This window comes from Anopheles merus, chromosome 2L (assembly GCF_017562075.2).
Source record: "Anopheles merus strain MAF chromosome 2L, AmerM5.1, whole genome shotgun sequence".
Classification (NCBI taxonomy): Eukaryota; Metazoa; Arthropoda; class Insecta; order Diptera; family Culicidae; genus Anopheles; species Anopheles merus.
Genome location: NC_054083.1, coordinates 18,011,310 through 18,037,344, shown reverse-complemented (window position 1 = coordinate 18,037,344; position 26,035 = coordinate 18,011,310). Strand labels below are relative to the sequence as shown.

Here is a 26,035-nt window from a genome sequence, read left to right as displayed (position 1 = left end):
TGCCCTTTTCTGCGCATCGCTGTCGGGCGCTCACCGCTCTCGTTCGCTCGCAGTGCGCATTCGCTCCCACCGTAACGCGCTGTCTCGCTCTCGCACAGCACGCGCGCGCTCTCTATTGCGCGTTTTTTTGGCGGGATGGGTGTGTAGGGCAGGGTGCAAGTGGTGTTTGTGCTTGCCTGCGCCGTTTACCACATTCGTCGTCGTCGTCGTCATCGTCGTCGTCGCCGTTCGCATGCTGAGCGGGAGAAAAACCACCACCGCCCAACCATCCACCCGCCCACCGCCAACCCTTACCAGAGGCGAAGAAAACGAAGGTAACGAGTGTACACTACTATAGCCCCGGATGGGTGCGTTCTGCCCGCTGGGGGTGGGAGGCAAGGCGGGCTGGGCGGGCGGTCGTAAAAGTCTCTAGGCGAATTTATTTCATCTAATCAGCAACTCTCGGCCGCGGTCTCTGCTGTTTCACCGAGCGCTCGGAGCAGTTCGGTCGGGTTGTTGCTTTTGTGGTGTGTCTTCTAGGCTAGGCGCGCTCGCTCGTAAGACAGCGCTCGCGTTCCCGTTAGTGTGTGTGCCGCGCGCTACCCGTACGGAGAGGCACGCTCTAAGGAAAGGAAAGGAAAGCAAGCACCAAAAGGGTTCGCGCAATCCCTATGCGGCGCCCGTCGAAGCGCAGCAACGCAGCGAAAGCGAAATTTTAAACAACATCCGTGAAAAGTGTTTGTTGCTTCCTTTCTGTGTTAGTGCGTGCGTAAAGGCCCCTTGGTAAGGCCCAGAGCAAGTGGATAGAGGCGTATTCTTATTTCAAAAAAGCGGAGCTCCTTCGTTGCGCAAAAATAACCGCAAAGTGTGTGCGTGTCCGTGTGTGTGTGTGTGTGTGTGTTTGTCAGTGTGCTCAGGAAAACGGGCAAGGGCGGCCACCATTGGACTAGTTCCCTGGAGCCGTGTTCGCCACCAGGAAAAACGGAAAACGGCTGTGTTCGGTGGCCAACCATTCTAATTCAAGCGCAGCTCGGTTCGCACTATTCTGGCCCGCGCCCGTGCGCCCAACTGTGTCTGCCTGTATTTGTGTGTGTGTGTCTCCCTCCCTCTTTGGTTCAATTGTGCTGCCCATTGCTCTTCGCAGCGCGGTACTTTTTTTGCCTATGATCAACAGTTTTGACAGGTGCTTTATCGGTTTACAATGTGTGAGTGTTTGCTTTTTTTTTTGCTTCAACCCCTATTCGTACCCATTCCCTCCCCTTTTTTTTAAACCCCGTTCATTGATGAAACGGCGCTCAGTGTAAAAACAAGTCCGACGACTGGCTTGTCAAAGTGGTAGTAGTAGCAGCCAAACAGCAGCTCCAAGGCATGCTGAGGTGTTGGAAAGCAAAAAAAAAAAACAAACGGCATCTTTTCTGTCTGTGTGCCACGAAAGAACCTGCCACAAAGAATTAGCAATTGATAACGAAAGAAGACAAACAATCCACCACTGTGTGCGCTAGTGTGTGTGTGTGTGTGTGTGGTGCATCTTGGTCGGTATTGTGCGAAAATGGCAAAGAAACCAAAAAGAAAAACACAGCCTACAAAAAAAAACGGCTCGCTGGCTGGCGGGGTCAGCGAAAGGACGAACGAATAACGCGGCGAATGCCGCGAAATAAAGAAACACACACGCACGGGGAGGGGGGTTTGACGACGAATCGCGCACAGCCTGTTCCACCCGCACCGCACCGCCATCGCTGGCGACGTCCATACAGCACGAAACAGGGGGGGAGTGACGTGTTGTCGGTTGTAGCATGCGGTGGCCAGTAGTAGTAGTAGTGGTGTGCGCGTTTGATAGCGGCGCGTGAATGGGGCGGCGCGAGAATGAGGTTCCCTCGGAAACAGAACTTCTTTTCTTTGCCCCATTTTTGGTAAAACCAGCCCAAAACCAAACAACAAACAAATCGAACGAAGGGAAATAGAACAGAACAAAGAGCGCTGTTTTTATCTGATGTGGCTGGTGGAAAGGTGGCAGCGCGTGAAAACACTGTGTGTGTGTGTATCGGAGAAAATAGAAATAATTAGAAATATTAGACGATTCTTTAGTAGAGTTGGACGGGAAAAGTGTAACATTATTAGACGAATATCCTGTTTTGAAATTCATTTTGTTTTGCCTGTAAGTTGGATTTGACCGTTTCGCCGAAAAATTGTTTCTCCAGCTGTAATTGCTTCCTCTTTCTGTGTGTGTAAGGGAAGCAAAAGTGGCCTAGAAAACGATGAGGGAACCGTGCAAAGCAAACGGGCCGAATGCGTGATTTGAAGTGAATCGGCGCGGGTAGCGGAATCCAATAAAAAAAAACACAGGAGCAAGCTCTTGAGCACGGAACAAAAGCCCCAAACAACACACCCAACACAATTGAAATACAATTCTACTGTGCATGTGGTGCGGGGGGTTGTTGGGATCATATGGTGCGATACAATTGCGCGCCACTTCCACTACGCCACGACCGTTCCGAAATGGGGCGAGAAAAACACTGTCCAGCGAGAGAGATAACGCGCGCACCGATATGGCGACCAATTGTTGCACCTCCCCCGACCCACCACGACCTTCTATTGCCGTTGATGGGGATGGTAATGGTTACACGGTCAAAAGGGAAGTTTCAAACAGACGAAAAATGAAACAGGGGATCTTTCCTGTGCGATCTTAAATTCAATATTTTTGGAACATTTTGAATAGCGATCGTTAACAGCTTGCAAATAGATTCAAATCGGAGTATTCACCTTGAAGCGCAAACGAATCCATCCCAGGCAGGGCTCCACCCTTCCTCCTTCTCATCCTCATCCTCCTCTATCCCTCTTTAAAGCGCGTATACGCTTGTGTGTGCGGCCGTTGTTGTTGTTTTTATCCGTTTTAAGGCCAAATGGAAATTATTGTGTGTATATATATGTGTGTGTGTTATGTCTGTGTGTCTCTGTCCGCTGCGTGCCTGTGTGTTGCCACGGCGTGTGAAGGGCAACCAGGGGGGGGGATGATGTGGTGCCGGTGGGTGCGGTGCAAAGTAGGCCAGCCCTCGACATGCGCGCTCGTGTGTGTGGTTGTGCGCGCGTTGAAGATGACTTACCCATTCTCCATCCCTCCATCTACTGCCGGAATGGGGCGCCCTTGTGTATGTGTGTGTGTGCGGACGGTGGCATGAAAGCGCGCTTCTCCCGTGTGTGCTATCATCTCCGGCTGCTATTTGTTCAATTGTTTTTTTTTTGTTTTGTTTGTTGTTCTTACTTTATCTTTCTCTTTTTCCCACCTTGTGGCGTGTGGTCTCTCTTCTGTGTAGGTTTCGGCTTTGACTCGTTAGCGAAACGGTGGCACGCGCGCGCGGCTCCAGACGGGGCAAAGCGGCGGCGGAGTGTTTGATATGTGCGCGCGTGCTACTTAGATGGAGCGCAAAGCGGAACAAAACATCGCGACCGTGTTGCGCACGCGCGTCCCCTTACGCGAGTGCTGTGCGTGAGTGAGCGAAACGGGGAAAGAGAGTGAGAGTGTTAGAAAGAAGTGAGAGAGAGAGAGAGAGAGAGAGAAAGAGAAAAATATATAGAGAGAGTGTGTGTGTGTGAGATAGAGAGATAGATAGAGAGAAGGCGAGTGCGCGCGATCATAACTGGCGCGAAAAGCTGTGACGTAACACGTGGCGTGCAATAATCGGGAAGATTTAATTCTGTGTTTCAGTGTGTTTATGTGTGTGTTTGTGTGTGTGGTTACCGTGTACACAGCTACGTGTGTTTAATGTGAAAAGAAAAGGGAGAGCATTATTTTTCCGATGTGTGTGTGTGTCTCGGTGTATGTGCCTGCGAGACAAGTGATCTTCACAACAAATCTTCACTGTTTAGCCGTGCGCGTTTTATCGGAGCGTTTCTTCAAGGGGCTTCTTGCAAAACTGCCAACTGACAGCTTCCACCCCCTTCCCGCCCAGCCATATGATCGCCGCTGATTAGAGCCGCAACGCGCAACAACAGTGCTTGATAAGGCACCCCACCCCAAGAGCGGGCCATTACAAAAGAAGTCAATGGGCCACACTTAAGGTGTACGTTTTTACAGCAACAGATAGTAGGAAAAAGGGGGACAAGTCGATCGATAAGGTAAGTGTAATAGCGTAAACGAAAGGAAGACATCAAGACATTTCTTGAACTTCTGAAATGATATTCAAATTTGCTTTTTTTCATTGGTGATCATCATGCTACATTATTAAAGCTAATCGTGACATTGCTATCGATCGAAACATTCTATTGGAGTTTGGAAGATCTTGATAGAGGCTATGCTTATATTTGGGTTATTTTTTAGAAAAGCAAAAATAATCTTATGAGAATCATGGGTACGAATCTATGTCTAAGTTGAGTTCTGAAAACTAACATCTCCCTGAGTATAGTTGTCTAAATGATGATCGCCACCACAGGGACCTCGCGGATACCAGTAGAGAGGTCGAACTTGATAAACCTTTTTCATAATTTTGAGATCTTTGTTGTAATTTGTTTGAATTTAGAGTCATTTGACAAAATTTTTACTTTTTCGTACTGTCGGTTTTAACAAATTTGAAACAAAATCAACTGAATGGTTCGATAGTATACTTAAAAGAACATCTCTCATTATCATCTTGAAAGTTAACAGTGAGCTTCATCTATAGGTATCTTTCTCACAGACGGTGGGAATGCAGATTTACTTTAATTCTGAAGAGCAAATGTAATCCTACACCGGCAAGGTATTTGTATAAAGTAAGAAGGATTGTCTCATGGTACAGTCGTCAACTTGTACGACTTAACAACATGCCCGTCATGGGTTCAAGCCCCAAATAGACCGTGCCGCCATACGTAGGACTGACTATCCTGCTATGGGGGGAAATCAATAAGTCACTGAAAGCCAACCCCACAAGTGGGTTGGCAGGCCTTGACCGGCATCGCTTGTTGAGCCAAACAAGAAGAAGAAGGATTGTACACAATATATAAAAATAATAATTGGTAACTTTTTGGAAACCGAGAAACCATTATTAGCATAAAGCATACCCAAAATATCAGTAACAATAACGTTACAGATTCGTGCAAATCGAAACGTAAAACTTCAAACTTAACAAAAGCGATTAGTTTGGACAGATCTTAATTACGTTGAGGATACCAAATTCGAACACTTGGTAATATCAATTCGATAGTAGATTCAGTATCACCATTCTGATATACAAATAATTTAGGATATCGACGATTAGGAAGAGACCGAGAAGTACCGTAGTTTCGTTTCAAATTACTAAGCAGGGTTCTAACACTAAGGGTAACTCTGTATTTGTATGCATGCTCCAGGTATGTTTTAGTAGTTAAGCTGAACTTCGAAAAAAGAAGGATAATCTTTTTAGTATAGATTTTCTCGCATTTATTCCTTTTCATCATTCCCTTTCAGGGGATTTTAAACGTTGAGATATATTATTATTTTTTTTATGTTAAGAAAACTTGATGTAATAGGAATTAAAATTTAGATCTTATTGGATTCATTCCGCTCTTTCCATGTCATAGAATTCACTTGCCGCGCGAAAGAGTCAAGAAAGTGTCCCAAAATTATGAGAACCTCAGAAACCCCTGAATTTGGGGGCCGATGGTCTTGACATTATCGAGCTAATTTATATTTTGATATTAAGCTAGTTGCCAGATTCGAGTGTGGTAAATGTCTAATTGATTAGATTCGTTTCGAGTGTCACGAAACCAAAGTAAACTGTTCCATAAAAATCAACTAAAACATCATAAATTTGACATCGAGATAAATCGATTGAACACCTGTATATTTGTTGTGTTAAATGTGTTTATAGTGACGATCCATGGATATAATATCTAGCTCCTTTTGGGTAACTAGTTGTGTGGATATGGTCATCTGGAATAATCCACTATCTATCGCCCACAAAAAGGGGACATGGTCGGATTGAAATCATTTTAGACCTAACCTCTAATCCGGTTTGATATTCGGAACCCGGGAAAGAGAATGATCCAGATGAGTTTTGCACCAAGCTTTAAGAGGAAATTAGGTACCATCTGACATCTTACACCATACATGATAGTTTTGATCGTTTATCAAGAAACAGGAAAGCAAGTTCAAAGTCGATTCCGTTGGTCAAATTAAACTGCCAGCAAACACGAACCAAGTAACATCAGCAAGTTACAGCAAAGGTAATTTCTGTGCTGTAATGAATGAAAACCAAAACAAAATGAATGCAACTTTTAAAGTGAGCAGAAATTAATAACAGTGGGAAACAGTGTTCGCTTTTTGTGTAATGTTTTCAAACGGAAGCAGTGCATGAAATCGTGGCCATGGAGTAGAGCTGGGTGGGTGTGTTTGCGTTTGTGTGCGCGCTCAGTAAGATCTGAAGTGGAAGATTGCTTTTTCTCGATCCTCGAGCCCCGATGTATTGCCGCCCGGAGTTATTGTTTGTTTGGAGGTTGAAGGATGGGGTGTGGGGCGTAGAGGTACCTCTAAACAAGACAAGAGTCTTTGCTGTCGGAGATTCGGCATGGACAAAGCAGCAAAGGTGGGGTAGGGGATGGAGGACATCCCTGAGAAAGCGAGAGAAAGAGAGCGTGCTTGGCAGAGGGAAAAAGCGGACGGCATTTAGCATTTAGGATTGTTAGGCAAGGCAGCGAAAAGTGTAGAATGTAGTGTGCAAAAACCAGGGGAAGGAGAAGGAGGTAGGGAAATGGGAGAAGGCGTGAACGATGAAAAGCTTGCGCGCGGAGCAGCGAGGAAAGCAAAACAAGAGCTAAAAATCGATATTTTATGGGCAAACGGGCGCAAGCAGGGAGGAAAAATACACTTTTGCTGAAATCCTGCTCTCCAGCGTAATGTTGCGCGAGGGCAACATGGCATTTTCTGAAGGTTGCTTTGCTGCTTGCCGCACAGGCCCGCAGTGTGGAAGAAAAGCGACACAAAGACGAAAGAGACTGTTTGCGAGTTTTCATTTCCATTTCGTGCGCCCGTGGGTGGTGGGTGAGTGGGACGAGAGATGGATGGAAATGGTTATGCTCTTATGTGTATGTATGTGTCTGTTTCCGTGTATGTGTATGTGTGTGTATGTATCTACACAAATCCACATCGTTTGCCGCTGGGTTCCACACTGGTTCCACACTGGGTGTCCTCCATCGTTTTGGAGCGGTGAACGCAGATAAAGCGGCGAACGACGAGTAGCGAAGCAACAAGAAAACAAAAGCACAAGGGAACACACGGTTTGGGCGTTCGGTCGCTTGATGTGAGGAAGGGGGCGGAGGGGAGGCAAAAAAAGACACGAGAAAGAAAATGTAGAACGAATGGTAGGCAGCGGCAGGAAACAACTCTCGCCCGGTACGGAGCGCCTGGTTTTATGTGTGGGTTGTTAAAATACATACATACTTGGTTCTTTTTTGCCCTCCCCATCGTTTCCTTCCCTGGCCGTGCCCGAATGAAAAGCGGGAAAATGTCAAGGGGGACATGCGGACCCCCCTAGAGTGAGAGCGGGACAGTGTGAACGAGTCGAAGGAGAATAAAACAAAAATAGTAAAAGACAGAAAATAGTAGTTTCGAAACGTCGAGAACCAGTAATGCGCATTTATACACTTTTATCGCGCATAGTACACAATAGTGCTAGTTGCGTTCCATTCCACTAAAGGGGTTAGGAGGTGGTAGGAGGGTCGAGGAGGTTAGTGCAGCATTCACAGAACGGACGAAAGAAGCAAAAACGAACATCAGCAGCAGCAGCAATCGAGTAACGTAAAGGAAGAAAAACGCGCACACACACAAGCGCGTTGGTGGTCGGTGATTGCGTCAAACGCAACAAAACGGAAAAACACAACGAGTATGTTTTGGGGAGAAATGGGGAGATAGGACGGCTGGTTGTGCTGCTGGTCGCAGGAAGAAAGGGAGAGCCAAAGTGAGATGAGCCGTAAAAAGTAGTGCGAACGATGGGAAGGAAGGCCGGCAAACACAGAGACAAGGCACGGGGCGGGCTTATGCGCTTATAGAAGCGAAAGCAATGTCTAGTGAGAGCGAAAATAGCGAAACGGGAGGAAATGGGAACAGTGGGGCGGAAAAGACCAACGAAAGAAAATGGGACGATAAAACACACAACAGTCCGCTGCAAAAGTATCGCTTCCAGGGTGCGATAATGCTGTGCATGGGTTTTAAACAATCAGTATAAACAATTTGTATAAACAATATATTTATATTTATACATAACTTTTAGAGTATGTTCTATCCACCATTTTGTTGCATACAGCATTTTGTTGCACTTTTCTTAAGATTACAAGATTTCCTTCAAAGATACGGGCCATCCAGCAACCATCCGATGGCAAAAATCGCATGGAACGCCACTAATCGAAAATTCGCTGTGTGATTTGTTTGGGGCGTTAAAGATTACTTTTACATTAAATACACTACATGGCATGTATTTTGTTAGTAATGCAATAAATTTAATCTCAAGAAAAGAAACTGAAGTACACATGATCGTCAAGTTTCATGATATCTTTGCCCATCATGAGTTCATACCTTGAACTGGACCGATTAGAATGTAGGTTAAATATCCCGAATGTCCTGTTTTTTCTGACCTTAATTTTATACAGACAGAACCGATCAATTGGAGATAGGTATGCCTATCACGGCGCTTTAGCACCAATCGAACATGACATCGAACATGCAAAATGTATGGGATTTGACATGTTTGTCTTGTTTGTTTGTTCGTGTCTGAAAGTGCACCTCCATATGATTATATGGGTTTGTTTGAGTCGGATGTCGTGTCCGATTGGTGCCAGAGCGCAGCCTATGAGTGACTTTGTAGAATGTTGGCCTACCATAGATATATTTTTTTTAATTTTTTTTTTTTTATATATTAACATTTTTCTCCAGTAATATTACAATTTTATGTCTAGCTACGTCCTCAGAAGATGCAATTGATCGTCGAACTAAAAGGGAATCGGAAGTTTGAATTTGCTTTAATCGAATGTTTAATCAATACGATCAAACCTTCCCTCTAAATATGGAGATGTATTCTTGTGAATCTTTGAAAATTTGTGAATAGGTACACTGCTCATATCTTTGTTCACAAATCTTTTCTATTCCAACATAAAAAATGTCAAAAAAGATTCATCAATATTTTTGCGTTCACATACCACGAATCTTCGTTGGATACAATTATCGTAATCTAACAAACTAATTCGTGCAATACAGGATCCACTGTTAGAATATTTCGAAGTATACCACTGTTAGAATATTTCGAATTTAGAAGTTATTATAAAAAATATGTTCAAACACGAAAATAACACTCTCTCGGCTTGTGAAAGCAAAGACATACTCGTGTTATCCATCCTGCGATAAATAGTTTGAATTCCTCGAAAAAGGTTCACCGCAGGTTGCTAGAATTCATAAAAACACTCAATAAACTGTGAAATAGTGGTGGCAGCTAGTAATATGACCTATCCATCGATTCTGATTTCGGAGCCGTAATCAATTCCGGGGGCTATTCCAGAATCGATTCAGGAAATTGATTATGGGCCTACTATCCGGAATCTATTTTAGAAAACTTCGGAGCTAGCCGGAATCGATTCCGACGAAAACTTTATTTTTCTCATCACTATTGTGAAAACACGACTAATATTATGTTAAAGAATCTCATATGGTAGGCGTTTTGGTTTCTACTGCACCGAACGTGGTCTACTGAATATGATATTCAGTAACTTGATACAGATTAGCCTTGTAAACCTTTAGAAGGCCGGCATCATCACGTAGGTTGCAATGGCTGAAAAAAGTAAACATGGAAGATGTGTTGAAATTTTCAAATATTCTTCATTTTTCCAAGTATTACGCATTTTAAGGAGTTTACATTTCAAGGAGTTTTTACCTTTAGAGATAACTCTTTCACAAAATAGATGTAAATCTACAAAATAGATCATGTAAATAATCATAATGAGATTCACAATCTTCGAAGATTTCATGATTGCTCAATGATGTTTATAACCTGTTCTCGTTCCTTTCAAAACAGTTCAACTGCCCAATTCCCTTTCAGCTATGTGATGAGGGCATAAATTGAAACGCACTGTACATAGTATACACGCGGACCGCTGCAGAACATGCTTTGTTACGGTGCAGGGAACACTGACTGCCGGGTGGTACGGACTTTCTTAAGCTCCCAAGAAAACAGGAAGATAGCAAATGTATTTGTATGTGTGTTTTTGTTTGTGTGTGCTTTCCGTTAAGATCGCGCACACCCAACGGACACGGTTTGGACCACCCGAAAAGCTTCATATGGTGGAGACCGGTGGAAATAACGTTCCAGTTCCTACATTGCCCCATACGTTATGTACATGTGTGTGTGTGTATGTGTGTGTGTACCTAGACGACGACTTACCGTGGAAAATGGAAAAGAAAATTAGGATCTACACATTTTTCATGAGCGTTTCGTCTCCTCGCCTGTTTTTCGCCCTGTTGTTGGTCGAGTTGCTCACGTTTTTCCATTTTCAGCATTTCCTTCCTGAGGAGAGGGGGGAGGTTGGTTCGCCCCATCATCTTCCCAGCGCTTGTTCTGCACATCCAAATTTCTTTCTCTTCCATTTCGTTTCATTTTCTCCCCCAGGGGGAAAAGGGAATGGAAAATGGCAAAGAGTACAAATGGAGATGGGGAGGAAATGTTCCTTCTCCGAAATACATTTTCCTTTTCCCTTCGTCTGCTTTTATCGCGTCTCGCGTGTGCCGATCGATCTTTCCTTGTGCTGCACACACTGTGTTTTTCTCTGTTTCCACTTCGGAACCCCGGGCCTCGTGGCTGCTTTGTTGGCCGCATGATTTTCATCAGACCCGGCCGTTCGTGCAGCGCAACATTCCTTGGGTTTCCAAATTTGCTGTTTCCTCCGATTCCTCGCGCGTTTTCCGCGTTTGCTACGTCCTTTCCTTTGCCTGGTTCTTAGATGGTGTGCGCTCTCTCTCTCTCTCTTCTCTTTCTCTCTCTTTCTGTCGCGCGCCAGTTTTCGCTTCTCTCTTAGTATTCCGCTTTAGCTGCCACTGCTGTTTACTTCGATTTCTGCTCGAAACGACTTGGGTATGTCTTGCCCAACAACACAACAGCACCAGCGCGTTCCATTCGCGGTTCCTCCCGCTGTTGTCTATATATGGTTCCCCCGGTTCTTTCATTCGAGCATACGTGCATGTTTGTTTGGCTGTGTATGTGTGCATGTGTGTGTGTGCATTAGGGAGGGGATACGCGTGGGTGCCCCTTCCTGCAATGCTTACTCGCAGCACCCCTTACCCATATCATGTGCCCGTTTTATATGAGTACGCCACCCACTCGCCGCCGCTTTTCTTTGTTTGTTCTTCCTTTTTTGCAATCTTGGCACACTTCATGTCAGCCCTTCGCCTTACCGCCCGCTTGTGTACTCCCACCCCCTTTATTGCCCTGTGTTTTGCCCCGCTTTTGTCAGTGTTTTCTGGTGTTATTTTCCTAAAGTCTACCACTTTTCCTGCCGCCGAAGCAATTTTTATGACAACTTTTTCGCTTAATCCATTTTGTGCGCTTACTTTTGTTTATATATTTTCGTTCGTTCCATCAACAGCGGAGGGACGGGGCCGCTCTTTGATAGTGTTGGTGGTGTTGTTTATGCTGTTGCTATTTTGCCCCCCCCCCCCCCCCCCCTGCGTTGGCCCAAATAGCTGCGACAACAGCTGGCCGTAAAACAAAACGCTTTTAAAATGCGCATTTGTTTTCGTTTTGCGTTTTTGTTTGACGTTATTGCTTGCTGTTTTTTTAGTTTAAACATATACTTTTATATTATTTAAAAACAAATTTATTGGTTGTTGCCTATGAATCTGTTCAGCTGTTCAATAATGTGCATGCAAAGTCAGTCTAATCATGTTCTTATGATAGCAGCTCGTGTTAAATGGAAAAGGATTTATAAGTACTTTGTTTTTTATTCATAATGGACGACAATCACTTATTTCATCATTCGGATTTATTTGATTTATGCTACGAAAACAATAGACTGTGAAACATTTGAAAAGACAAATACGGAGACATAATAACAAGACATATTAACAATGTTTGAAAGAATAATCGTAAAAACCAATTGTGAAAAAAACTTTTAAAATCCCCGAATGTGGTCCGCGACCGCTGAAGCCAAAATTTATTTTACACTTCTGCTTTTACAGTACATGTCAGTCAATGCCGGTCACGTGAACTATGAAGACATTTACTACTTCGCAAATGTATCTACTAAATGTCAGACCGCCATTTTTCCATCGCCATTATCTGCGTAATCCTTTTCCTCTATCATCTCTCTATGCATGTATGCACAAAGAAGATAACAATTTCACAACGCTGTTCCAGTCCTAAAACAAACATTAAAATGTGTATTTTGCTGAAATTGAGCATTTCATTCTGTACAATTTTTTGTTGTTTAGTAAAATGATTAGAAAAAATAATGAAAATTCGTTTTACCTCATAATAAAATCCCTTTTTGCAGGTGAGCTAATAGCTCTGATTTTTGGTCCGCATAATAAATAAGGGATTTCTAAGGAGATTAGCAGGAAGAGAGTTTCTATCGTACGTAAATGCTGTTCATAAGCAATGCTAGCTCAAAAATATTGATAATTAAGATCTCATCATTAAGAACATGAAATTTACTATTCTGCCATGAATAAATCAACCTACTTTTGTTACCTGGTGAATTTTTGGAAATATCAGTGACCTTTGGCAAAATTAATTTTAATTTTAATTAATTTGGCATTAATAATTTGACTGTTGTAACGTAACAAGTCGAAAACTATCAAAGAGGATTCCGAAACGGAAAATCAACCACTGATCAGATATTCACCATGCGGATGAAGATCAGATCTTGGATCTTGGATGATCAGATCTTGGATGAAGATCAGACTGATCAGATCTTGGAGCAGATGGCTGAATACAGACACGACACAAACCATCTCTTCATTGACTTCAAAGCCGCATATGATATCATAGCCAGGGTAAAACTGTATGACGCTATAAGCTCTTTTGGAATCCCGGCCAAACTGATAAGGCTATTTAGAATGACTATGACCAACGTCACATGCCAGGTGAGGATGGATGGAAAACTCTCAGGACCTTTTGCTACCACCAAAGGTCTGCGCCAGAGGGACGGGCTTGCTAGTCTCTTATTCAACCTGGCGCTAGAGAGGGCCATCCGTGACTCGAGGGTGGAGGGTGGAACTCGACGGGAACCATCTTCTATAAGTCAACCCAGATCCTGGCATACACTGATGATATAGACATCATTAGTCTGCGGCTCTCCTATGTAGCAGAAGCCTACCAAGGGATCGAGCAGGTGGCAAAGAGCCTCGGATTGCAGATAAAGGAAGCAAAGACCAAACTGATGGTGGCAACATCAGCGGACTAATAAATAATCAGAATCTACGTAGGCGTGACGTGCAGATAGGTGAACGCACTTTGGAATTCGTCCCACAATTCACCTATCTTGGGTCAAATATCAGCAACGACAACAGCATGGAAGCTGAGTTGCGCGGAAAAATGCTGGCTGCCAACCGGTCATTCTACAGCCTGAAGAATTAGTTCACCTCAAAGAACCTGTCGTGACGGACGAAGCTGGGACTATATAGTACCTATATAGTACCGGTACTCACATACGCCTCTGAGACATGGACACTGTCCAAATCTGACGAAACCCTCTTAGCCGCGTTCGAGAGGAAGATGCTCAGAAGGATACTTGGCCCCGTAGGTGTGGAAGGACAATGGAGGTGCCGCTATAATGACGAGCTATACGAGATGTACGGCGACCTCACTGTCGTGCAGCGTATCAAGCTCGCCAGGCTCCGGTGGGCTGGCCATGTTGTACGCATGGAAACGGACGACCCAGCCCGTAAAGTCTTTTTAGGCCGTCCACAAGGACAGAGGAGGCGTGGTAGGCCCAAATTGAGGTGGCAAGATGGCGTGGAGGCGTCCGCCATTAAGGCTGGGATAACGGACTGGCAGACGAAGGCGCGAGACCGTGAGCGGTTTCGGACTCTCCTGAGGCAGGCCAAGACCGCAAAGCGTAGTAAGTGAGTAACGTAACGTAACAAGTAATATGAAAGGAACTGCTAACAATCCAATTTTTGTATCATATAAAATGGTATAAAAACTAGGTTGCAGCCTTTGCTACTATTTTAAGTAGCGTTTTGACCCGATCGTTCAACTGAGTATGCCATCGCTGAAGTGAAGGATTACTTCTAATTTATTTTCCTGTTTACGAGATTTTTTGCGCATTGTCTATATGTATTCTAGTTGAATTACAAATAACTACAACAAGAACATTAAGTCTGATGTAGAATGTTGAAAAATTAAAGTATTAAGATTCTTCTTTCTTTGAATTTTTCATAGAAAGACTGAGCTATGACGGTTTAAATGATAAACACTCCGTACAAACCTCCTACGCTACATTACTTTTTATTACAATTTAAAGCTACATTATTGCATTGTTTATAAACAGTGACGGATTAAACCGTCGTCGGTCAAGGTCTGCCACCAAATTCTTAAAGAAGATATTTTTTTACATAAATTACTACCTCTAGAGTGTTTCAACCAGACCTACTTTCAGTAGGCTCACTTTTCAATTTGATAAAAAAACTGTACAGTCGCGAGAAAATTACGATTTCCAAATGCGAAAACCACTGCAAAACCCACTTGGGAAGGATAGGAATTTTACAAGAACCCACAAAACAATGTTACGAACACAATAGGAAGTGCTCCTTACAATGTAAACGAACAACACACAATCGCAGCATTTCTTTAGAATGGGGGTGCGTTTGAAATAAAAGAGCAAAAAGGGCGATGATCATAATGAAAAGAAAACTCAAATGACGAGTGGGGAAGGAAGCGGCGGCGTTTGTGGGAAGGTAGAGCATTAGACGGTAACGGAAAACGCAAAAGTAATCTTAAAAAGCGTGCTTTTACAATAAAGCCCCTTTCTTTCTCAACGCACTGCGGCTCCCTGCCTGCATTCCGCTGGCTTACTGTTCCTCTCCCGCCAAAGATCGTTCCTTTTGTGCTCTTCTTATTGTTGTTTTGGGTTCCAGTCGAAGAATTGTATACTAAAGGATACTCACAGACACATACATTTAGGTATATACTTTTTGGAAGAAATGTGAAAACAAAAAAACGTGTACGTGTGTGTGTGTGTGTGATGAAAAGAAAGAAATAGAAGATAAAGTATTGAAGATTTTCTGTTTGCCTGCTTCCGTCGTCGTCGAGCCAGCTTGTTGTTGGCATGTTGGCTGGCAGGACAGCAGTAATGTGGGAGCGCTGGAGAATGGTGGAGTACGTGATGTTGTTGCAGTCCAAGTAGTAGGCAGCCGGGAGAGTCCATCGTGTGCTCCACCTATGTTCCACGAAACGGGCAAACCATGCCCGGCGCTCTCTGGACAATCTAACCTGGTATCCCTTAAACACCATCCCCCACCCCAACATCGCATATGCTATATCGCGTTTCAGCGTCCCTTCGCTGCCGCCCACACCCGTTCTGCTGACGTTCGATCTCGGTTGCTCTCAGCCCGTTCTGGTGCCTGCTGCTGCTCGTTGTGTTTTGTGTGCGGTGCTGTTTCCGACAGTCCTCGAAAAGTCCGCTTTTTACTACCAAACCCGCAACCACCCACCATACCCACCTAGACCATCGCGGGCCTAGAGTTCACGGTTTCTGGTGCTTGGTTGGTTTTATTGCAATACTTCCACGCGCTGCACTCGCTTATTCTAAGCCGCGCACTGCTTGTCTGTCTCTCTTTTCTTTCCCCAGCTTTGGCAACACAGTTTTCCATTTCCACCTTGTAAGTACGCTTTCGGTTGTGCTGTGGAATCGGAAGGAACGGTACCGAATGGTGAACACAGTGGCACAGCGTCTGTGTGTGTGTTTGTGTGTGTTTGCGTGCGCGTTGAGTTGAATGCGTGTTGCTCCCCAAGCACTCTGCTCTTTCCCCGGCTCTAAGCTTCTCACACTCGTGCTCTCGTGCTCTCTATTTTCTTTCCCTTTCGGGTTCCGGGTTTTTCGTTGCAGCAGCAACCGGCCCCTGCTTGGTAGGACGGAGGAAGGGCTCGGCATTAGTGGGTGGGATGCGCGGGCTGAGGAGCTGTTGGGCATGGGTGTTCAGAGGGCCACCAACTACTACTGCTGCTGCCGCTGCTCTGCCTCCTAGAAGGCGGGCGGCCCGGAAGGTTCGGGAAGAAGGCAGCGGGTGGGTCTATTTTCTCCACCCTTGTGCGCTGCACCGTTCGCTCGTACGCTCTGCCGACACAGCACTGCTCGGCGCACATGGCCCGGCCACGGAAAAAGGACCTACTGCTACTACCACCACCACTACTACTACTACCCCGTGCATGCTGGCTGAGAGTTGTTTAAAAACCGACGGTGAAAGCGTTGAAAAACAGAGTCGACGGTGTCGCTGGTGCAAAACTGCAAAGAAATGATGCTATGCGTGTGTGTGTGTGTTTGTATGTTTGGGTAAAGGGCTCACACAGTAGGGTGGGCAGGTATGCTTGGGTGCAAATGGTGCAAAAGGGGAGGGTGCGAAAAGGGCTAAAGCTAGGAAAATTTCGCTTTTTCTCCAAACCTTGCACAGCACCATGCTGCTTTCCACGGACGCTTGTAGTAGGCCATGCGTTGCTACCCGAATTTTAGCTTGCCACAGACACACACACACACATACTTCGTTTGCCGTGCCCTACTCCGCCCCTCACCAGCCAGCTGGGTGTCACGGACATTCCTTTGTTCTAACTTTGGCTATCTTTGTCTGATCGCTCCATCGCTTACTTTGGTTTTGGTATATGCGCTTGGTAGGCGCGGGAGCCTCCCGGTACCCATGCATTTGTGTGCGTGCGTGCGGTGGAATGTTTTCTAATGTTCATTTTGTGTGTATGCATACACTGGTGGTTGTCTAACGGGGTTGCAATAAAAGTAAGTGAGGCGTTGCGAGCGCCTGCCTCTACCTCGCACGAGTACGAAGAGGGCACTGCAATTGCAAAAGAAATGCATACACTTTTCCCGTACCACCCCGTTGCCATGCTGCCTGGTAGTCGATGGTGGCGGCTATGTACTTTGGTGTTGTGTGGCTGGCAGCCTGTTTGCTGCGAGCACAGGAAAGTCTACATACATGCTTAATTTAATACAAAGTTTTCGAAATTTCCAAAATTATTTCCAAAAAAGTCAAGGACAATATTGGGGGGAAACATTCGTTTGAAGGAAGAATAAATTGAAAATTGTATAACGTATTAAATAAAATAAGCGACACGACAACACCTGCTGCGCGAATGACTGGATGGAAGTTTTAAACAACTTCTGCCGGCACAGCAAATGCTGCATGTACTGGCGATATTTACAAAAATCTGTCTGTTAGCTAGCCTGAACGTACGGGTAGAACGCTCTGCAGCAGGAAACGTTTGGCTTTCTCTGTTGTTGGTGTAAGATTAATGTGAAAAAATATACTCAATTTTGTTGAAGAACACAATAGTTTTGGAATAAAAAAATCATTCAAACATATCCATAATATCAATTTGTTTTTTTTTTCTGAAATTTTGTAAATGTAGAATGAAACGTGTTATGCTTCCCCCTCTGAATGTGAATAATAAATCCATCAAAGGGAAGGACAATCTAAGGTAACCTATTTTTTTGTGATGCTAATGGTCATAAAGTGTTACGAATGGAGGCAAAAAAAGAAACGAAAAGCAGCTAGACGAAAACGTGCTCACTTCAATGCAGTGGAATGCTATAGAGAAAAGGAAAAAACAAATCACCATCTAAGACGTGATAGCCACGGAAAAGAAGAAAAAAGAAACAAACCAAACAAAATGCTCGCATCATTAAATTATGGGTTAAAACCAAGGTCTCGAACAATGGGGGAGGGTGGGGGGCACGAAAACAACGTATTGGGGGGGGCTGTGTGTGGAACAACAGGCTAGAAACGATAGAATCGAGAGATGGCAAAAGAAAACAACAACAGCGACAGGCATTGAGTAGGCAATCGTCTACACCCAGCCAACATTAGCATTTTGTCGCGCGAGAAAATCACTGCGTGTGTGTGTGTGTATTATGATTTACTCTCGAGCCAGGTGGAGCGAAAGAGACAAACAAATCACACTCACACACACAGACAGGCAACCCAGCATGGTTAGAGGGTTTGGGCGCCGCGCTCCGTTGGCGGATGGGTTGGAATATATTATCAGTTTTGTTTTTATTCGCATGTTTATTTATTCGCTTCTGTTCGCGCGCAGCACATGACACGACGACCGGGCTGTGCTGATGTTGTTGTCGATGTGTTGATACTGTCTTTTTTTTCGTTTTGTTCGGTTACCCTCTCTGCTGCTGTTGCTGTTTCATTAGTACATCCCCCCGCACCAAATGCCCTGGCTGGGAGAGCGGCAAGCGCCCTTCTCGCGCTGTACATGTATGGGTGCGAGCATCTGTTTTGCTCGCCGTTTTGTGAGGGAGTATGGGGGGAAGGGTATTTTTTGTCATTATCTTTGAGTATATTTTTGTCTTGTTGGTCGTTTATTTTTTGGGTGTTGGGTGTTTCCTTGGTGCACTTGCCCAATGTAATTCGGTTTTCTTTAAGCCCTTTTTATTTTGTGCCATGTTTTATATTTTGTTGTTTTAAACCATCTTTATTCGCTGTTCAATCGCAACCATTACCCATATGAGTTTTATCGCACCAAAGCTTGTACTTTTCGCAGAAGAGACAACAAACTGCTCTCACTGCTACTATTTTGAGCACGAGTTTAGTACCGCGAGCGGAAGAAAGAAGAGAGTTTGTGATTGTTGATTTTTTTTCTTACCTTTAGACTGCAACACTCACCCCAACTAGAAACGTTTGATAGAGTGAGACGGGTGTGGTTGTACCTCAGTGGCATGCGAAAAGGGCTTGCGAACGGCACTCATCAACCACGCTGGCACTCACAGTCAGAAAGAGACAGAGAACAATTGTGGGATTTAAAAATAGCGAAAAATTGCGCTTTCATGAGCGGAGTTTTCTCTTCAGCAAAGAGCAACTCTCTTCGCAATGGGAAGAGCCGGGAACAACAGCACGGGGGGAGAATAGAAAGAAAAAATGCAAAATGTTATTTAAAAAAACAATAAAACAAGAGAAAAAAACACGCACAGAGCAACACAGCTGCCGGACGGCGCGAACGATGGTTAAAAATAAAGAGCGAAAAAAACATGCTGTTTTTCGTCGACCTCGTGCTCCATCCTGTCTCTTTGTCTTACTTTCGCCGGCATTTGGCTATCTCTTTCTAACTAGATGTGCGTGTGTGTGTGTTTGTGCGTTGTTGTTTTTTCTAATGCACCTCGTTTTGTGAAATTCGCGCTTCGCGGAAGCGGAATGCCACGACGGGCGAAATGGTTGTGTGCGTGAGCTTGTTGTTTATGAGCGAACGAAAATGATGGTCAGTAAAGCAAGGTTGTGTTTGTATGTGTGTCCAAGTGGGGGGAATGGTCGATGGAATGTTGGGTGTGGGTGTCGTTCTATATTTTTGTTTCCGCAAAACAGAGCCGAAAGAAACGATAGAAACGTACAGTGAAAAAAGTAAGAAATGTTTGAATAAAAAAGTTTGTAGAAACACCGTTCGACTATAAACGTAGCAAAAGTTGATTTGATATGGGCAAAGGCAAATCTAAAACAATTCTGTGCTCACGATAAGTGCAAGTGGACTGCAAACAAATGTCGATAAGAAAAGGAAAGAGATTCAGATTGGATTAAATTGCATTTTTGATTAAAAATGTTAACAATCAGCCGTAATTCGACTGAGAAGTTTTCTACAATATAAAAAACAAACAAAAAACTTGTATTACTTTTTATTCTAAACGAAACATAACTTTGAATTTGTCTTTATCTATCACTTTATTTATGAACACTTTGAGAAAACTATTTTCCATTAGCATCCTCATCGTGTTTACCATGTTGATTTAGATAAGGGCGTTTGGTGAGTAATATTTAGAATAAAAGTGCTGTCCCACCCAATTGCAAGGCAAACAACTGTCTCTCCTTGGCAACTTCCTTGCTTCCGTTGCGTTGATATTTCCAGTGGCAAATAGTAATGGTATACTTGCACTAACCTACCACCACCAAGCGGCTGACAGTTACTAATGCAGTACGTTATTTGCTTTGGCACCTTTGCGGTCTTGTATACACACATGGGCAAGGTAAAGCGATGCACGTCCCCGCCAGCCGAGGAACGCGAACCGCGCTGGTCCGAAGGGTAGATTTCCTCGGTTCCTATTTCATTCGCTGTTTATCTATTCGCTGACGTTCTAGGCCGTGTAGGAAGCACGATAGGAATTCACACATGTGAGAAGATGTGGGAAGCGCGATTGAAAACCATCCTCTCTTTGCCATGTTGCAAGGAACTAGTGCTGTCTCCTTTTCAAGTGTGTGCCGTATAAAAAAGGGCCTTTTTTATTATTGGTCTTTTTTTTTTGAATAAATTTAGTATAGATAATACATTGCAAAAGATATTAAAAAATGTTAAGAAATAATTCAAGTTCTTTCTCCACGCAAAGAATGGATTTGATATGCTAAAACAAAATTACACAGCCTTCCCTATAAACATTGAATGTACTAAAACTAAGTATTAAAAGGAAAAACATGCTTATATTGCTAATTTAAATTGTGTTGCAATTCTAATTTGTTTTTTTTTCTTTATATATTTTCAGCACCCATAAGGCCATAAATCATTACCGGCTGCACGCCTTCGTCAGTGCACGGTGGTAACTAGATAGTCAATCTAAGCCATTCAACCCACGAAACCAACAATCAGTTAGTCAAATACGTAGTCAAACCAAAAAAAAAAAAAAAACAAAAAACAAAACTATACATACAAAGTAAAGAAATAGTCAGTCTGTAAGACACTTTTTAGCGAAATTGCATAGCAAACCTAGAAAAAGAAGAAGTGTAAGGAAAAAAGAAACGTTGAAGCATACAAAAAGGCAAACCATTTGCAACTGACACCAAAAAACAAAACAAATCAAGGGACGGTGCAAACGAGCAAACGTTGCAAAGCCAAACCAAAAGCAGAAAAAAGCTAATAACAAAATAACAAATCAAAACCATGGATACCAAAGCAGCATCAGCGGGACCCGCCCCGACGCATTTACCTTCGTCCACATATCCAGCGACGTCACCGTACTCGAAGGGTGCCCGGTCGTCGCACCAGTATTTTAGTCTAAGATGGAACAACTACCAGTCAAACATGACGTCCGTGTTCCACGAGCTGCTCGAGTCACAATCCTTCGTCGATGTTACGCTAGCCTGCGAATACAACTCACTAAAGGCGCACAAGGTAAGGCGGTCGGTTGTTCTGCCCTGCGTTCGGGCCCGGCAGTGTGCCGAAATGAAATTCATTGCCTATGGCCTCCTCTCACTTCGCAACAGGTGGTTCTGTCGGCGTGTTCGGCGTACTTTCAAAAAATTCTCCTGGACAACCCGTGCAAGCATCCGACCATCATACTGCCGGCCGATATATGCTTTTCCGATTTGCAGTTCATCATCGAGTTCGTGTACCGCGGGGAAATCGATGTATCCGAGGCAGAGCTGCAGGTAGGTGCAAATTTCGTCCTTTTATGTAAAGGATAGATTCTACATCAAATGAATGATCCCAGTGCCAGGTTTAGTAGATAAAGTTTTAATTTGGGTGGGAAGAGATTTTTCGTTGTAAAATATGCACCAATTATATCAATAAACCCTCTGAATTCAGAACTACGAGGTCGATCCTTTGGAATAATCCAAGACCCTTGTCGCCAACCTCTTACCAGAGGTCATACACATTGACGTATTTTGTTGTACTGTAATGTAATCTTGCAGTTGCGATTTACGGCCCTTTCAGTCAGTCTAAAATAACTTCAGGCAAACGACGACAAGATTTTAAAGTATTTAATATATCAGGATACTTTCTGATTTATGGACAAAATATTTGTTCAAATATGTTCAAAATTTTTGACGTTTCCAGATTTGTAGTAAATATTCAGTTTCTAACAAATAGGGATCAAATTGCCCGCGAATCGAGCAGTTTTGAGCATTATGGGAGTTCCAGAGGCGAAATAGATGCGCCATGTGATGAAATTAAGTTATTAATCGTCTCAAACATTTCCGAAGAACATTAGGTGTATGTATGTACAGATTTTGGATAATGGTAATTTTTTAAGATAACGTTTACCAGGATCTTACGGCTTCGTAATGAAGCCGTTAATCCTTCCGTGCGAAAATGTTAAGAACTATCTTTTCAATTCATACGAAATGGTAGCTTGCAATGGGAAAACCCGTCCCTCCCTATCTCTGCACCACATGCTCTATCGGTGATGAATAACTATTGAGGATGAAATCCCGTGAAACCTGACAAATGTTCAGGTTTCGCTGTCAAAAATAAAAATAAGCTTACAGATTGAACGAAAAGCTTACTTCAAGCTTTCAGTTCAAAACTCACTAGACTCTCACTAGATGGCACTAGCAGCGTACTACGCGTATGTCAGTTTTGCCGCTTTGCCCCTTTGACGGTGAGTGTTGTCTTGGATAGGGCGAAAAGAAGCGAACATAGCTGTGCTACATATATGTTGCAGCGAAAACACTGGTCGCATAAACATAGCTTGAAAGTGTTTATGAAAGTGAACATAGAAGCAGAATGCAGAACATTTTATGCAAATTTTTTTCTTCTTTGAGATGTATTATTTTCGGAATAGAATTTCAACACAGTTTTATATCGACTGAATTTCATAAAAACAAATTGCATACTAATATTTTTCGAAAGCTCTAAACCGGAATCAGAATCATTCAGAAGCAAAAATGAACGGTCAGTGAGTCATTTGCATGTGGTCGATAATCGCCTTGAACACAGTTGGCGGCAGAAATCGAAAGCAATCGTTATTTGGTTTTCTTTATTATTCAGCTGCTTAAGTTTGCTTTTTTTCTACCATATCGTAAGAAAGCAACTGTGTATTGACATGGTGTCATGTTGCTTCTTGATCGTGTTACGCGCAGGTGTTAGTCTTTTGCAAAAAAGCAAAAGATTTGCCGTTCGCTCATTACCAACTTCCATGTTTGTTGTTTATTCTTACTTCTCCTTTTCATATCGTCATTTTTATATTTTAAATCTAAAGCTTACATGGAAACCTTGATATCATGCGTTTAAAATGCTTTAAAACTGGTAAAAAAGTGTCCTATTTCATGCATTTGATTAAAATTAGATGTGTTGATTCTTGAGATAGGGATAGAACCCACAATTTCAAAAATATTAACACTTTCTTTTACCTCCTTCGTACAAGGTGTCTGGTGGACATTCGATGCTGACTAAAGACGCATGCTAAGAATTGTTTCTACCTCTTCTAAGCAATGCCTTAGCTTCACCATCCGGTGTCGCCGTGTCATTGACATCTTCACAGAAGCACCAACAGCACAATACATGAAATCCACCGCACACCTCATCAACGGCCACTGCCGGTGTGTCATCGTCAGGCACACCCGGCGAGTGTGCAAATGAGCATATGTCCAGCCGCGGCTTCTAGCACCTCCCTCACAACCGTACACACGCCTAGTGGTGATGGAGATGGTAAACACAAATCAAACTCAAATCAGCCAGCGAACGACGCAGTCATAAAGGAATAAAAATCTCAACACGTCTTAACTCTACCTTGCGTCGTGATATGTGAGTCGAGGGCTGGCGGTGAGGCGTTTCGCATGTATTTTATCAAGTGATAGAAACAAACACAAACATTCCCTTCCGCGGTTGCACGCGGTAAGAATGGGCTCGACACAGTAGAGCGGGAAGAAGAGAAAGCAATAAATAGAGACGAGAAAGTGAGCAAAGAAGCAGCTGTTGCGCGCTTCGGTGCTTATGTCAAGAAGTGGCATCATCATCTGCTCGAATTACGCAAAACCATTGGAGGATAAGAAGCGCAGGGGTTTGGGAAAGGAAACGATGCGCCCGTGTTCTGTTTTGCTACGCGCCTATCGTAGCTTACTTTGTTGTGTACCTTTTCCACTGTGTCTTTCACCGCTTTTGCGCAAAACATAGCTGAGATGGTATGGTTGACATTGAAACCGATTGCTTTTGATTTCCCGTAAAGCTTTCGAAAGCTCGCAAGCTTCATCGTTGGTTGCCGCGATAGTGAGGTTCGTCTGTGAAGTCTGTGCTTACTGGCCATTCGTCGTGTCGCTCTGTAGCCTACACTATTGCGTTGCTTACAGAGCTGGTGCTTACAGGCAGCTGGTGCTGACTGCTCTCTACTCTTGTGAACGAACCGATTAACCGATGCACGGAGGAGTAAAAGACAGTAAGACAAAGCAAGAGCCAAGAACAACGACAGTAACAACCAAAGTAGAAGAAAAAGAAATGAAATCTTGCCACTGTACATAGCGCGAGAGACACTGTAAAGGGGCATATAAGCGTGAACACGGATTGAATCGGAAATAAAATTATGTATTATCCAATGCCACCGTTCGTCGCGTTTTCGAGCCGGTATTTATTGCTACCGGCAGTTCGTTTTGTTTCTCGTGCGTGCTGTTCTTCTTACCATACACTTTTCGCTCTGATTGTGCCATTTTGTATGACTGTGTGTGTGTGTTTGCGAGTGTGTACCACAAGATGTGATGTAGCTGTGTGGTCAAGAAAGACCATAGCATTTACATGCAATTGGTTTTGTACCGGCTTCTGGTGTCTGTTTTATGCTTCTTTTCTATTCTTCTATTCTTCTATTCTATACAAGCTCTCTAGATGGTTTCTCTCTCGCTTTCAATCTCTCTCTCACTTGCTTCATCTGTCAGTTAGCAGGTTTATGTTGTGAATCGCTGTTTGCTGACGTAAAATCTATTGGTTTTCCGGCGTGGCTGTACGTGACGTTTGGAAAACATGTATGTGTACATTTTTATCTCTTCGCAATGCATGCATGCGCGCTCTCACCGTACCAAACTTCTCTCAACGTATGTTACATGCACGTTTGTGTGTGTGTGCTGTGTGGAGAGATTTTTTAAATGTGGAGATCATCACAGAACCTTCCCTATTGACATCCCATTCATGGATTCCTTCCTATGACCGTCTCCCCCAACTCACTATCCAGTATCATTGCAATAGTGGAAAAGGTTCGCGCGACATGGGCGAAGCGGGATGAAAGATAGAACGGGACAGCCGACTAAGCGTGACAGAGAAAGGCAGTCAAGAAAGAGAGAGAGAGAGAGAGAGAGAGAGAGAGAGAGAGGGAGAAAGAGAGACGCAGTATAAAAACTTCTTGTCTGCATGTGGTTTTGGTGATTTTTTGTTTTTGTTTTATTTTCTTGTGTGTGGTGCTGCTCCCTTAACCCAACCAACTCAGCAGCCGGTGCATCATCATCATCGTCATTTCCCCGTGGTAGTCATTGTTCACGTCGACCACGTTCCACGCTGTGCTCTTGAGTGCACAAGAAAGCGAGACAAACAGTGCCCGGTACCGCGTGCGCCGGAAAGGGAGCGAAACAGGTCGCCGGACGCTGTGTGTGCGTGTTTTAAATGGTGAGATCGATCATTCGACGCTGTGCGAAAAATTCGTTCTTCATTCATTTTGCACCCAGTGCGCTGGTGAGCTTGTGGTCTGCTGTGTGGACACGCGCGTCTTTCAAAGGCAAAAACAGAGATATTTGGCTCCCGGATTGGCTCTGCCGAAACCGTGTGACGTGTTAGCAGTTGGTGTTTTGCATCGAGCCTGAAGTTCATCCCCAATTCCCCTGATCGGCTAAATACGATGTGAGCTTTTGTTTGTTTGTATGTTTTTGTTTGTTAATCCCTTAGCCTCACCCCTACAAGAGGACGGGGTGTGATCGAGTGATTCTAATTGGAATGTCTGTTTGAGATTCTTATTGTGGTAATGCGAGGGTGTTGTGAGATATTTTATAAGTTTTATCTTTACTTCCCTGATTAACAACGAATTGTGTTTTTTAAATAAATTTTGATTGATTTTTTGAAATAATAATTCATACTTTCTTTTATTAATTAAAAAAACATAAGAGAGTGTTGGCCCGTTTGCTTTTCGTTTAGTAAACTAATTTTGTTTAATTTTTTTCTTACTT

General features: G+C 43.7%; 1 protein-coding gene across 7 annotated transcripts in view; it reads left to right on the top strand.

Annotated features, from left to right (window-relative positions):
• The first annotated feature begins 233 nt into the window (after positions 1-233).
• The window catches only part of LOC121594012 (myb-like protein Q), an 84,374-nt gene continuing 58,572 nt past the window's right edge, over positions 234-26,035 (top strand). For 4 of the 7 annotated variants that reach the window (XM_041916852.1, XM_041916850.1, XM_041916851.1 and 1 more), the window contains exons 1-4: positions 513-762; positions 3,291-4,092; positions 20,662-21,287; positions 21,380-21,544. In XM_041916852.1, the coding sequence (XP_041772786.1) occupies positions 21,057-21,287; positions 21,380-21,544 (396 nt within the window). In that variant the 5' untranslated portion in view covers positions 513-762; positions 3,291-4,092; positions 20,662-21,056. Of the gene's footprint in view, positions 315-512; positions 763-1,164; positions 1,185-3,290; positions 4,093-20,661; positions 21,288-21,379; positions 21,545-26,035 lie in introns of those variants that run through there. The other 3 variants (XM_041916848.1, XM_041916849.1, XM_041916847.1) reach the window with 3 other exon arrangements.